Genomic DNA, 14881 nt, shown 5'->3' on the forward strand with positions numbered 1-14881 from the left:
GGCCGGAACTCCAAGGACTGGTTGTAACCACTATTCATTCAGCTCCATCGTAATTTCAAATGGTCGCTGAATGAATGGTCATAAGTCAAGGACTACTGGTATGAGTATGGGTATGGGTAGAGTGTCAGTCTGGTGTAGTGGTCAAGGTACCAAGCTAGAAACTGGGAGACAGTGAGTTCTAGTCCTGCCTTGGGCACAAAGCCAGCCGGTTAACCTTGGGCAGTCACTCTCTCTCAGACTATCAGCCTTGTGAGGTACTCCAGACAAGAAGCACACCCAGGAGTGTTAGCTCTATCTTTATTGTACGGTTACATTAATAGAATCTTGGAAGTCTGAAAGTATTCTTCCCATCCCTCACTTTTGCTCTCCTGAAAACTAGGGAGGGTCCCTTCTGGGACACTTTTGTGACTTCTTCTCCTTCAGACTCAAATTTTGTTTATCAGACCATTATCTAGGCTGCGGCTCTTCCTCCTGTCTCCCAAGGTCAGTCCCACATACCATTACACAGCCCTAGGAAGAAGGCAATAGCAAGACACTTCTGAAATGCTGCCAAGAAAACTGTAAGGACTAGTCCAGGCAATCGCCAGGAGTCAACACTGACCCGAAGGCACAATATATATACCTGACACAGATGTACAGTGAGGACATTGGGATGTCATTTGCACTAGAGAAGTGTGGCCAGATGGTAGTAAAGAGAGGGAAGGTAGTCAAAATTGATGGGATGGAACGACCAGCAGGTGACACACCACACATACAAACCAGCTACAGGTACCTTAGTATCCTACAATCACATGGGAACCACAATGAGGAGGCAAGGAAGACAGCAACATCCAAGTACCACCAAAGGGTAAGCAGGTCCTGAAGAACCAGCGCAATGGGAAGAACAAGATCCACACCATCAACATGGATGCCCTGCCAGCCATCAGATACCCGGCTGGTATAGTGAGCTGGCCAAAGGAGGACATGGAGGCTGCCAATGTGAAGACCCAGAAGACCCAAACCCTTTTTTTAAAAAAAATCAGCTAGGTGCTCTATCACGCAGAGAACTTTAAATCAGAATTCTGGAGAATCCTGGCTTATTGTTCATTAGCTACACAAATCAAAAGGGTAAACAATCCAGGAGTCTTAGTTTAGAAACAAATTACAGAGCTCTTAATTTTTGGTGTTTAAATATGCCCACTGGCTGAAAAGCCAAGAGGAATAAGACACAGAAGGATTTCTGAGAAAACACACATATGACTGAGCTGTAAAATATTGCCTCAATCCTATGCTATTTTGTCAAAGTGGCTTTAGGACACCCAATACTATTCTCATTTAAGCTTACTGGCTACAACTTGCATTTTCCAGGGAAACATTACCAAAAATATCAATGAATATAATTCTTTTTTAATGTTTTGGAAGGTTTGGGTTTTGTTTTTATAATTAACATGAAACCACAGATAACTTCTAGCATTTTTTCCATATGAATGGCAAACCTGAAATTCAGGAACATCAAGATATAAGCCTGCAGAGAGCAATACTTGAACTTTCATCAACTATGTTTTGTTCAGTAATGAGAGCTGTCTGCATAAACAAAGCTCTGCTAAATCCTTAACACTGTAACAAAGCTGTTCGTGTACAGACCAATATTCAAAGAAAAATCAATTCAAACAACTTTCCTTATTTTGTTAAATAAAAGCCCAGCTGTGCTACATATTCACAGAATCAGCTCCACCAACCAGGAGGATGTCGGTGCTCTCCCAAATTCTGTATCAGTGGCAGAGAGGCCCATCTCTCGCAACCTTAAACAAGATTCTTCTCCTAATCCTCTGGGGTAGGCAGACTTGGGGAGAGGAGAAAGCTTTGATCTTCTTGTTTGCACCAAGAATAAATAAATACGGAAAAAGAAAATGTGGCTAGTTTCATTTTACCACCTCCCCTGTCTCCAGGTGCACATATTCTGGACCCCTGAATTCAACTACACAAACAAGGTTGGTATTTCTAACAGGAGAGCAGTTACAACACAAAAGCTGGACTTGTTTGTTTTCATTGTACGAACACTGCAAGATGCGCTCCTCGGTTACATAGAAAGAGGCATTATACATACCCAACATCATTGTCTTGTTCTGCTCTGAGCATGGCAAACCACTGCTGTTTGTAAACAGAGGACAGCCAGTCTAAAATTTAGAAAGACCAAAGTGGGCCTTTTATGAATGAGGCAAGTAAGTTAAGCAGCACTTAAACGTTTTACTTGTATTTATTTACAAGGCTTCTATGCCGTCTCAATCAAAACTGATTCAAGCAGCTTATGTACCCCACTGGTGCAAAGGAGACTAAAAAACAGAGTCTAAAAACAAAAGGCAACAAGTTTAGAGAAGGAAGTGAGGGCCAAAAAAATGGAACGGCAATGATCTCCTTTACTCTTCTTCCGCACAGCAGGACTGTCCTAACTCCTCTTTTTCACAGATGAGCATTACTAAAACTACAGGTAGTTCTTGATTAATGACCACAATTGGGACCAGAATCTCAGTCGTTGAGCAAATCTGCCATTAATCGAGACACCCATGTGACTACTTTGCTCAACAATCGCAATCCCACCACTCTTAGTTGCAGTCGTTAAGCAATCTCCTGGGTTGTTAAGCAGATGGAGCGAAAGAGCTGCCTGCCAAAGGGTTTCCCCTCCCCGGAGGAAGAGTTCTTCAGGATCTGGGAGAAGAGCTATTTAGGATCTGAACTTCGTTCTTGAGGCTCCACAAAGGGTTTCCCCTCCCCACCGTCCCCTCTGCTTGCAATCTTCCCTCCCTGCCAGCTTCCCCACTAATTTTCTGGGGAAGCCGGCAGGCCAGACTGCAAATGGCAACCATAGGATCACGGGGCGCTTGGCAATTGGTTGTAAATGCCAGCCGGTTGCCGAGTGCCTGAAATGCGGTCACGTGACCGCTGGGGGATGGCGCAATGCTTCACAACAGCCAGAAGTGCTTTATGGGCCGTAAAGCACCCTTTCCAAGGCTGTCGTTACTTTGAACAGTCATTAAGCGAGGACTACCTGTAGGTAACAAGCTATCTATTGTAAGAGCACCAGCCACTCGACTCTAAAACATTCTGTTAGCATCTAAATGAAATGAGGAAATGGGTTCAATATATGATAGAAACTGTGAAATGTGTGCTTGCGTGCACACACATACTCTCACAGAAGGTGAAGATTAAGAGATAATATTTTTATCAGCTTTTCGAATTTAGCAGTAATGGGCTTTATGCAGACAAGACAAGAAAATTTTACACAAAACATTAAATAAAATAGTATTTATTTAAATAAAGAAATGATGGCAAGTGGCACGTGCCAAGATTAAGGGGGAAGGCAGTGACCAAGAGCCGAAACATGTTCTAGATAGGTTTGAAGAGTAATGTTTAAAAGTAAGTAATAAAGAAAAAAGAGGAATTTACTGGGCTGGAAACAACTTTTTAAAAACTGTAACAGAAATAACTTAAACCTGGCCACAAACTAGTTTAAGTGCCTGAAACTGGATTCAATGGTTGAAAAAATAATGACTGGCCAATTTTACTACCAAGTCATGTATGCTTGTTGGTGGCACACAGATTTCTATATTCTGTATGTGGGAACTCTTTCAAAGACCCATAAACTCAATTCTGATTTCACTTCCTCAACTGTATGGCAGGACAGACAAAGAAAAAAAAAGCTATTCCATTCTTACCTGCAGGGATCAGGCTATCTCGTTCAACAATTCTTGCCGATGCCAGATCACTGATTATATACTGCAGCCTCAGATGTTTGAACACTGTTAAAAACCCATTTCCTTGTTCAGTTTCCAAGAATGAGATGCCATCCCCAAAATCTGAAAAGTTACAGCAGATTCTTAAGCGTTCAAACATATTTTGGTTTTATGCATTTCAGAAAAGCTATATATTATTGATCATCTATTAAGTAAAAAGTGGTGGTGTATTCTGTTGGTAATTTATCAATCCCAATACAGAAGTCAATTCAGATACAGTTTAATAGGATTATATCCTGATTTGCTTTTTAAAGTAGGTGACAGTGAATCAGAGAGAAAACTAGTAGAAAGTGGAATTTTGGGGGAAGAACAGAATTATGGATGATAAGCATCCCATCCCACACAAAAGAAATGCATATTGGGCACATGTGGAACAACCCATTAGGGAAGAGTTAACTTCAAGGTATATCCGGCTTCAAAACTTTCCAGCCTGCGAAATATTCACAAAGCATTTTATAAACACCTTTCCTGCGTTTGGAAAACCAGGCATCTGCTTCACTTAAAAGCTGTTTGAGTGACCCATTCCAAGAAGGCACCAGTTGAAGGAACATCCACTACATAAAACAAAGAAGTAGCTGTAAGGTTGACTTCAAGTACACACTAAGTAACTAAAGCTTTACACTACTAAAAATGGTTGTTGACAGATAGAGAGTATCATGACTGCTCTGGCTTGTATTTGGGAATAAAGACATTACAGTACCAGTTTAACTGTAGTATGGTACAAATCATTTCTTGGGATTTTTGGTGAAGTGATGAAATGGGAGTTTGTTCCCCTGTTAGAAGGGTTCTAAAGGGTTAACCGGCCACATCCTTGTAAGGAAAGCAAGCAAAAAATAAGGAGGAGGAGGAGGAGGAGGAGGAGGAGGAGGAGGAGGAGAGGACAAGAGAGGAGAGGACAAGAGAGGAGAGGCAGCTGATAGTGGGACAGAGTAAAATGAGAGAAAAGAAAGAACCAAATAATCATTCTGTAAATACACACAGAGGAGTTTTTCGTGTACTTTCACCCCTCAAAGATACTACACCATCAGGAAAAAACAGGTAGGAGAGGTGACAACATCAGCCTAAGTTCATATTCCAATATAAGAATATTGCCCATTTGGAGGAAATAGCAGCAGGATTTAAAAGGTTATTTTTCTACCACAAAAACAAACTTGGAACGAACTGTGACATTATTAAATGTTAGTACCTTCTTTAGAGCAGTATATATGTCCATCTCCACTTGCATGACGAACAGGTTAGAGGAACTAATCAGCTGCTTCATGAGGTTTATGCTGAAACAAACAATGTGACCTTTGAATTGTAAAGGGCATGAATTGTGTTTCGGTCAACAGACTTATATGAAGTGCATTTCATTATGCTAAACATGTTCCCATAGTATCTTGGTTAATCCTGAAAACTCAATACCTGAGTTCTTTGAGGAGTTCCACACTCTGGTGGGTCATCAGGTTGTTCAAGAGCCATTCAAGACACCTAGATTTAAAATAAGTAAGTCCTTTCATAGCACATAGGTAAAGTTCCGGCATGCAATGTATGTTTTAAACAAGCTGCTGAGCACTTTTCCCCAGAGGTCATAGTATAACAGGAAGCCCACGTCCACCATACTCCAAAGCCCACCCAATCTACTGTGATGCCCTTCAGACTATTATGGACTACACACCACTTCCATTCCATTTTTAACTTGGGCTTCCTATACTTGCTTTCAATTCACAAGAAGAGAACATGGAAGTCCCACTAGCAGCTCCTGATAATCAAAGAGCCTTGACGCTCGGGAGAAACAACCAGCTCTTCAAGCAGATGATCTTTTCACAGATCTACAACCAAGAAACAAATTACTGGACACCTCATGTCTGTTTGCTCTTCTGCTGCTTTCTTTCCTCAGCTGAAAAAATCCTGGTTGTCTTTGTTTGTTGTTGTTGTTGTTTTGGTCTGGACTGCTGGTATTGATTTTGAATGCCTGCCCAATTCAAACCACAATCTCTTTCATTTATTATTTAACTATGGCTGACCTGTTATATTTAATTGAAAACTAGTTGTGAGAACAAGGACTGAATCTCTCCCTTTTTCTCCCAGGTTATTTACCGCAAAAACAGAAAGAAACTTGCAAATTGAGAAAAGGAATTTATAAGAATTTCACTTCTGGCTCCAAGCTCCTAAGTGTTTGTGTCTTATGCTGAGCATTCAGCTGTGGGTTCCACTGGTACGCCTACTACCAGTCTCCTGCCTCAGCTGACAAAATGGTGTTAAAATATGCATATGGCGTTGTGAATCTCCAAACCCAATCGTTTGGGTAAAACCTCAACATAAACCACCCAACACATGTGAAAAGACACATTCTCAATATGGTCTTTTCAGTTAAGCAGAAAAATGGTAATCTGTAGGTGAGAGATTTAACAATGATTCCCTTATCCTAGTCAGGTCATATGGTGCTAGATTTTCAGTAGCTTTTTCCCCCCTACAACAAAGGTAAGAAAATTAAAATAATAATCATTATATCAGAACTGAAAAGGCTGTGTGAGAATTTCTGGCTGGTGTTCCTGGGCTTCCCTTGGTCACTAAGGAATGCAAAAGCATTCCGAGCCAACTGACACAATTGGGTTCTCTTTCCTGGCATCAAGTGGAGGAAAATGCGTATGAAGCATATCAAACACAGATGAGACCTCATTTGCAAGCCTATTCTGGGGCAGTGGCCAAGGAGAAGACAGCTTGGGGAACAAAACGTGGGCCCTTCATGCTTTTTACCGGGACTCCAAGATCCTTGCCTCAGCTCTCCCACAGGGGCCCCTCCTACACAAGAGGTGGGCGGCTCCAAGCAAGAGAGCCATTTCAGTAACCACCCCCTCCCCAACTACAACAATGCCATCCCCCTGCTCACCAAGCAACATGTTATGTTCCTTGGGTAGGAGGTAAAGATCTTTTCCCTCCTCAAGTATTTTTATAATTGCCTTGTGGCTTTTACGTGTTCCATTTTTGGCTTATGGCCTTACTCTGGCTATATTACATATGGCACGTTTTGCTGCAGAATTAAACTTACGCTGTTTTATCATGATGTTAAATAACATGTTTTAATGTAATTTCCCTGTATGTCAGCCAAAGAATGTCAATTACTGCACGAACTGAAAGTATTATGTTTCTAAAATTAAACATATTTTTATATTCACATATTTGAATGGAGAAATAAGCAGCAAGGTTTCTGCTGAAAAAAATCATGTGAGATGCTTCTCAAAAGCAAGGTAAGTCGCATTAGAAAATCCAGGGGGAATCATACTAATTTTTGGAACAGTGCCTTCTTGAACAAAACTTGTCTCAGTGCCAATACTTACTTTTTTTTCAAAGAATCTAATCCGTATGTTCCTGCAGAATTATAGTAACTACACACAGTTTTTGCATTAATTGTTTCCTTCATTGTCTCACCACACTGCTGTATTAAGCCATCCTGTAAACATATAATGATTCAAAATGAATCCTTACTCTCAGGCAAAATTATAGTCTGTATTTATATAAGGAGAAAAGGGAAGGACTGATACCCTAATGTTTAATTTTGAGGCTCAGAGGCATCCTAATAGTTTTGAACGCATTTCCAAAGGCCACGTAAGAAGTCACAGTGCATGTGTCCTGGCTTGCAGCATCAATCAATTCATTCATATGCCCCCATATAGAAAGGGGAGATAGCAAGAAAATGTCTTTCCCAGCTCTGCCAATCAAAATGCGTTAGAGAGATTTTGATGCTGGGGCCTTAAAGCATATGCTTTAAGACGTGGCCACAGAATAACAGAAGTGATATGGCATTTACCATAGGCTTATCCCTGGAATACAAATGAAGACTGGACTTACATGCAGAGCTGAAAGCCCTGTACTTTGCCAACCAAAGAATTGCAAAATAATGGCAGCCATTTCCACTTACCAGCTGTAACATGCTGGCAGCTGCCAGGAGGGCAATGACCCTACTAGGATTTATTAACACTTCATCCCGGTAAAGTGAGCCAAAGGCAACCTGTAAAGCTAAAGAAAACACACACTAAGAGTCCTCACACATAGAACACAGGGTATACATTTATTTTTTTCCAATTTAATAGAGCTATTAAGAGTGATATACAAAAAGTGTTACTTCTCAAACAATTTTAAACATAGTAACAACAACATACCCAGAATCTTAAGCAAATGGTAGGTCAGATGCTATTTTAAAAAACAATGTAAACTCTAAGTAGGAAAAATGGTTAATTTAAGTGCAGGCAGAAACTGCATTTGGAGGGTAAACTTAGGCACCCCTCACTCCAGAAAACCTCCCCTTGATGCAGGTCGTAATTCAAAACAGCATCAGGAATGCAGGCATATGTGGCTCAACATAGTACTTCAGCGCTTCAGGGAGAAGTATGCTCCACAGTATCTAATCAGTAACAGCAGTTTTAATTTTTCTCCCACCAATGGTTTAATTAAGCCAAATTCTCCTATTTAATAGTATCAGCTACTTAACTATTAACATCAGTCACATGGACATTTCCAACTGAGTTGAAAAGCTGACAGGCACATGCTCAGGAATGAGATTTAATGCCATTTTAAATTTTATCTATTCACTTTATATCCCACCATATTCAAGGCAGTACTCAAAGATTTATTTATTTTCCAAGAAGGACTGTAGCTCAAGGAGAAAGAACCTGCTTTGCCATCAAAAGATCCAAGATTCCATGCAAACATTTCCAGATGAATTTAGAATGACTGGCAGCTTGAACCCTTCAGATATTATGGGCTGCAATGCCTATACAGCCACTCCTCGTTTAGCGACTGCATCAGTTATTGACTATTCACAAATACGACGGTAATAAATGGTAAGTGTGCATTTACCACATTTAGTCCATCTGGAAAAAAAAAACCTTCAGTGTGATACTGATTAAGGCCTGGTCAGTTTCAGGCAGAGGGTTCTACACAACTAACTAAGGTCACAGAGCTGAGCTTCTTAATTTGCCACTAGCGTTTTTGGGAAGAAAAGCAACTCAGGAAGAGATAGCTTGTTTAAGCAATCTCTCCAACCTGCAAGGGGGCAAAGGGGGGGGGCGGTCAAGCACAGGTCACTGTACAGAGAACTTTATCTGAATGAGAGGACAGCAACCAGTGATCTTCCAGCATCTCTCATGTATTCACCATAGCAACCTTTCTGCTTAACGACCTGGTCATTGGAACAGAATGCAGTTGCTAAATGAGGAGAGGGTGTAGTCTGCAACCCTGCCTGATGGTGGCATAAACTATCCGTAATGTTGCATAATGATTCTTGCTCAAACTGAGCTGCTTTTCTGTTAAGCAACTGTATCTCAAGCCTCTCAACGAAAACAGAAACAAAACCTTACATTATCCCAAAGTTTCATAATGGCCAGAATGAACAGCTATGAAATTAAATGGAAATCCTTTTTATTATCCTTTATAATGTGGCAAAGCATTAGCAACTTCATCTCCTATACCATAATGGTAATTTTCATAATTCACTGTTCATTTATAACAAAAATTATGATAGAAGTACAGAATATTTTAGATGTGTCTAGTTTCACCACCACCACCATTTAGAAGAGCACCATTTATGCCTTCCTCACTTGGTTTAATACTGCCCCCAAATGGAGAAATCTGTTTTTCTGATGGATTATCTAGAAAGATGAGTTTTGCTAAAATATATTTTGCGATACTGAGATAAAATACCAGAATGCCCTTCCCAAGATAATTTATAAATGCCCAAGTCTGCTCTGTAATACCTGATCCAAGTAATCTATTTCAACTTGAAACTTTTAAGTTAAAAAGAGTCCGATAAGAATTCTCTGCTTACCTTCTATGTCAATATTCTGATCAGGAATCTCCAACTCTATTGTGTCCATTCCTGACTCCCTCCAAGAGCCACTGAACATACATGAAAAGTAACCAGACTGCAAACAGAAAAGTCATGCATTTAAATAATAAAAAAAATCTTGCCATTAAACATGTGATATGTTAAGAATAAGAATTAACGCAATGTAATTTTCACAGCAAGAGGAACTGAGAGAGGTTTCTTTAGGCACACATGAATGAAATTTTCCATTTGTCTCTCCTAATTTGAAAATATGCTTATTAAATTTCAATCCTACTCATATTTTGCACCAATTCACTCTTCATTTGCCCTGCCAACCCCCCTCCACCTCCCTGTACTGGCTTCAGTGCTTTGATTTGAACACAATAAATGGGTTTTCACTGCATCCAATGCGGGAAAGGGTCCTTTCATGGTTGTTCCAGGAACTAAAACTAAAAGAAGCTATGCTGTCAAATTTGATTAGTAAACTAGTATTAAACCACCCTTTATCAACTTGACTGTAACAGGGCACTGCAGCTTAAACTGGAATCTAAGCGTTGAAACCAGCATGCAAAGGGAAGAAGAGGGAGGGGGCTGGCCAAACCCTTGTTTTATATCATTTATACACGTGGAGCGACTGCAACTGAACCAAGTAAAGGATAACTGATTGTAAAAAAAATAATGGGCATCCAAAATATATAATGCTACCTGAACCTTGGTCAAAAATTCCTGCAGACACAACTATACAGAGGTATTGAAGAAGGAACTACATGCAAGAGGTACAATTCAATGGGGGGAAAGGAGTCTTACGCTGTAGATACACTGACCTTTCCATACGCACACATACAGGTAGGTAAGTTAATACGCACATACACATACACCACTTAGATACGCCTTTTCATTACAGTGCAATTCTTATAAAACTAGAAATAGCTAGTTTTTGACCCAATGAGGAGAAAAATACTGCTTTACTAGAACTTCACATCACAGCTGGAGGTGACCCATTATGAGCCGCTATCACTCACTGATGTTTACCTGAGATTAAAAAAAAATGAAATCTATTTATACAGCAGTATAGGCCCTGTTCCATTAACCAAACTTATTTTCCTTGAGCCTGACAAATCTGTATTATTCATAAATTATGTTATTTAATTACTATTATTCGCTATTAAGCCTCTCTATTGCTCTGGTATCTATACTAATAACATATTGTGACTGCAGACTAGTATTTGTCTAGCTGCTGAACTTTACTTAATACCCAATATTTTATTTTGCCACCTTCAAATTTATTATGTGACTATGGCATTTTTCAGTAAAGCCAACAAGCTGTTGTTAGGAAAAAACACCAACTTGTCAGCATAAAACAAAACAAATTATTGAAATTTCAGCCTCGGTTTTGAAAAACTACTCACAAATACAAAAATACAAATTTGATCTACTCCCTTTTTCATGGACATGAATTGTAATTTAACTCTCTTTGGCCAGAGTACTGTACTTTGCTAATTAGGCTTGGTCTAGCCAGCTACATATTTTATTTAAAATAAAGTAGCAGGGTACACATTTTTTCTCATTATCTTAATTTTTTATCAGAAAAAATATTAGATCAGCTGAAACGAGCACCATCTAGAATTTCATCAGCAAAGCAGAATCTTGCAACTAGTAAGTCTGAAAATGTTAACAGGAATTTTATTGCCAGATGTGATCACATTGCTGACAATGTCGTCAATACAGTGGACAAGGGAAAGAAAAGCAGTTCCAGCTGTTACTAGAATGGCAGGAAAAAAGGTCTACCCAACTCTCTCTTCCAATAACTGAAAAGCCCACGAGAGCATAAATTGCTTTTTTACTACACAATGCTGCCTAAATAACTGGAATCTCTGCTTAAAAACAAACAAATCTGAAAGTGAAACTGCCCTTCTACCGAACCAAAGTCTTACACATCCAGTTCAGTTACTCTGAATACAGGCCCTGTGCAGGATTTATGGGGTGGGGCCTTTCCTAGGTAAGTTTTGGGAAATCTTTTAGGTGGAGATGCGTGGGACTCGTAGAAGGGGCTCCTCAGAAGGGAAATTATGAAGCAGCAGGCCAGGAGAAATCAATGTGCATTATGTAATTTTGGAGTTCATTGGTTCTCTGTACTCAGGGTTGGAGAAAGCAACTTCCCTCACCCAGGTATACATGGCTCCTGACTACTAACGGAGCAAGACCAGAAGAACAGCACATTCTTTTCATTACTTAATGTAACTTTTTATTTATTTATCATATTTTTATCACCGCCCATCTCCCCCATACGGGTGGCTCTGGGCGGTTAACTTACATAGTCTCATTACAAGACTGTCTAGTAATCCAGTATTATTTCCAAATTCTATCAATGGCTTATCTAGCCCAATTGCTGAGACTCTGGTGGAGCTGAGATTTCAGCCGAGAGCCTAAAGCATGATGAAACTGCTAGGTGAAAAAAAAATCTTACTTCCTATGAGGAAGGATCCAGCATCACTGCCTGACTGCACCTACCTTTTCACTACAAAGCTTTAGAAGTAGGCAAATTTTGAGCAGAAACAAAGTTTACTATTGAAAAACATATAGATATAATGCAAAGATCTGTACTGGACTGAAGAAATGAAAATACTTAGGTTAATACTTTGAATTTTTATTTGCAATAAGCACCAGAGAATCTTGATAGATTAGGCCAAGGAAATATATCAGAAACAAGCGTAACAAGCCAGCCAGCCTCTGGCCATATACAAACATGCATCACCACCAGATCAAGCACCCCAACACTGATAATTATTAATTAAATAACTAATGAATGAATGAATAATGTTATTGATTAGTCAAATGACCATATCAGAAAGTTGGGCATCAGCCACTTAAGATATAAAATATAAAATATGATACCATAAAACAGCTAAAATATAGAAAGATTAGATAAAATATACTATGGTAAGATAAAATACGATAAAATATGATAGGGTAAAATAGAGATAAAATAGTAAGATAAAAATGCAAGATCTAATAAAATGAGTAATAAAATACAGAAACAATGTGGGTTTAAATGAATTCATCACCTTTACATGCCACCCCAATGCGTTCTATGAATTGCGTTCTCAGCTGGACAGCCCTAACCATAAACTTAACAGTCCTATTGACCACATACGTAGTTGCACCCCGGAGGAAGTGACATAGTCTTTTGTTACAATCCCAGTATGCGGTTCTGTCAATTAGTGTCTGAAGGTACCGAGCCCTTGCTGGGGCACAGAGTTGGCAGTTAAATAGGACATGTGCAGTGTCTTCTACTTCGGGTGCTCCACAAACACATGTCCGCTCGAGGTAAGGCACTTGGTGGAATCGTCCGTCTTTGACCACAGAATCTAGTTGCCCAAATCTTGCTGTAGGAAGAGCTACGTAACTATCAACGCTATCCTTTATAGTGTTTAAGCATATACATTACCTAAGAATAATTGTGTTAATTTCTGATTTTTTCCATTAATTTAAAAGACTTAGATAAAGATAGAATATATCTATACTTTATTGCAATTTTTGGAAGCTTAAAGTTGCCAGCAACAGATTAATAGGAAATGCATACCAGGGATGGGCAACCATTTGGGGGGGGGGGGACTACTTATTTGTAATATTTAATGGGGAGAGAAGAGTGAACAAAGCAATAATGTAAAGCACACAAGGCCACAACATGTGAGTTGGACAACTTCTCTGTTGGTTCAGGGAACTCATTTTGGTTTTTTAAACTGCCAAGCTTATTTTGGGCTGACACTAATTTTTCCACCTTTCCTGCCTTAAACTATGGGAAAGCATGCCATCAATTTTCTGCAACCGAGCATGAAAGAGGCTCCAACAAAGTAATTCAAAGGCTGCATCCCCATCCTGGTCTCTGGGATTTACTCTCCACTACTACAGGAATAGGCAGAAGTGAGATCTGGACGGACTATGAATCCCAGTTACTTGCGATCATACATTTCTTGCCCCTTGATTGCAATGCCACAGTCAAGAAAGTTTGACACTACAGGATTGGACCTTTGTGCAAGAACTATGAGTTATACTGAACATTGATATTGAAGTTTACGGGCTCAGTTATCCTTTAGCTCTGCAGTTTTTCATTTCACACTGAACTACGAACCACACTATGACTATACTCACACAAAACCCCTAAACACAGTTTGCTTAAACACAGTTTATTAAACTAAATATACCATCCAACGTTGGATGGGCTTATAACTCCGCTGAGTTGCAGAGAAGCAAACTATCTTGCGGCTTAACATAGTGCATGGACTAAGTCTCAAGGAGAACCATACCTGTGTTTTCTGCACCACGCTTGAGTCAGCAGAGCTCTGCGCTTGAGTATTAAACAAAAGGTCTCCCGCCTCTGTCCTAACAATATTGGATGTCTGAGAAACACAAAGGCAATTTTTACCTGACAGAGGTATATCTTGTGCAAGTTCCATTCTTCTCCCAGGGCACAAATTTTAACATCACTGTTTTCACCATTCAGGAACAGTGTCTGATAAATATACTTCGAAGTGCTTTTTAGCTTCTTCCTGAGTTAGGAAAAGATAAATGTAAGTGCTGAATTTTAATATATGTCATATTACATAATATACCAATAAAAGAAAATATCTGCAGCTCAGGGTTGAACTGTGGAGTTTTTGGGGCTCTCTGAGCTTGGTTGTTTGCTTGTAGATATTTCATGACCCAATTGGGTAACATCATCAGTGCGAGGGAGGGTGGGGTTTGCTCCCTGTTTATGTACAGTAGCTTGCCCTGCCAGCTTAGATAGGGGCCTGGTTTCTTCCTTGGTGGATCCTAGAGTATTTTCTTCTGCCTAGTTGTTTGTCTGGTGTGGATCCCGCATTATCTGAATGTTGGCTGCCGAAGTGTTCTAGTCTTTTTGTTTCCTTTCTGGTTTTTTATTCTCTTTTGAAGGGTGTGTAAATGTGGTTGATGTATAAGCTACCATATATCAACAGGCAGCAAACCCCACCCTCCCTGGCACTGATGATGTTACCTAGTTGGGTCACGAAACATCTGCAAGCAAACCACCAAGCTCAGATAGCCCCAAGGACTCCATAATATTGTATCTTAATATAATACCTTTAATATTATACATAATATCATACATAACATTAAAGAAGGGATTTGAATGGCTGAGTAATATGCTCCTCTACAAGCAACCTTCATTTGGTCAGGTAGCTTTCCCCCAATCTTAACAGAACAGTGTTTTTCAGAAGTCGGGGAGCCCCTTTCCTGGCCAACGGATTTCATTCAAAGGCAGAAGCTTTCCTGAGCTGCTGCT

General features: G+C 39.7%; 1 protein-coding gene across 1 annotated transcript in view; it reads right to left on the bottom strand.

The window, feature by feature from the left end:
• Positions 1 to 14881, bottom strand: part of GMCL1 (germ cell-less 1, spermatogenesis associated) — a 28920-nt gene that overhangs the window by 13291 nt on the left and 748 nt on the right. The window contains exons 2-10 of the mRNA XM_063311572.1: positions 14003 to 14126; positions 9577 to 9673; positions 7672 to 7769; positions 7091 to 7203; positions 5175 to 5240; positions 4957 to 5041; positions 4234 to 4324; positions 3693 to 3833; positions 2087 to 2156 (exon numbers count right to left, since the gene is read on the bottom strand). Coding sequence (XP_063167642.1) covers positions 2087 to 2156; positions 3693 to 3833; positions 4234 to 4324; positions 4957 to 5041; positions 5175 to 5240; positions 7091 to 7203; positions 7672 to 7769; positions 9577 to 9673; positions 14003 to 14126 — 885 coding nt within the window. The remainder of the gene's footprint in view (positions 1 to 2086; positions 2157 to 3692; positions 3834 to 4233; positions 4325 to 4956; positions 5042 to 5174; positions 5241 to 7090; positions 7204 to 7671; positions 7770 to 9576; positions 9674 to 14002; positions 14127 to 14881) is intronic.

This window comes from Candoia aspera, chromosome 9 (assembly GCF_035149785.1).
Source record: "Candoia aspera isolate rCanAsp1 chromosome 9, rCanAsp1.hap2, whole genome shotgun sequence".
In the NCBI taxonomy this organism is placed as follows: domain Eukaryota; kingdom Metazoa; phylum Chordata; class Lepidosauria; order Squamata; family Boidae; genus Candoia; species Candoia aspera.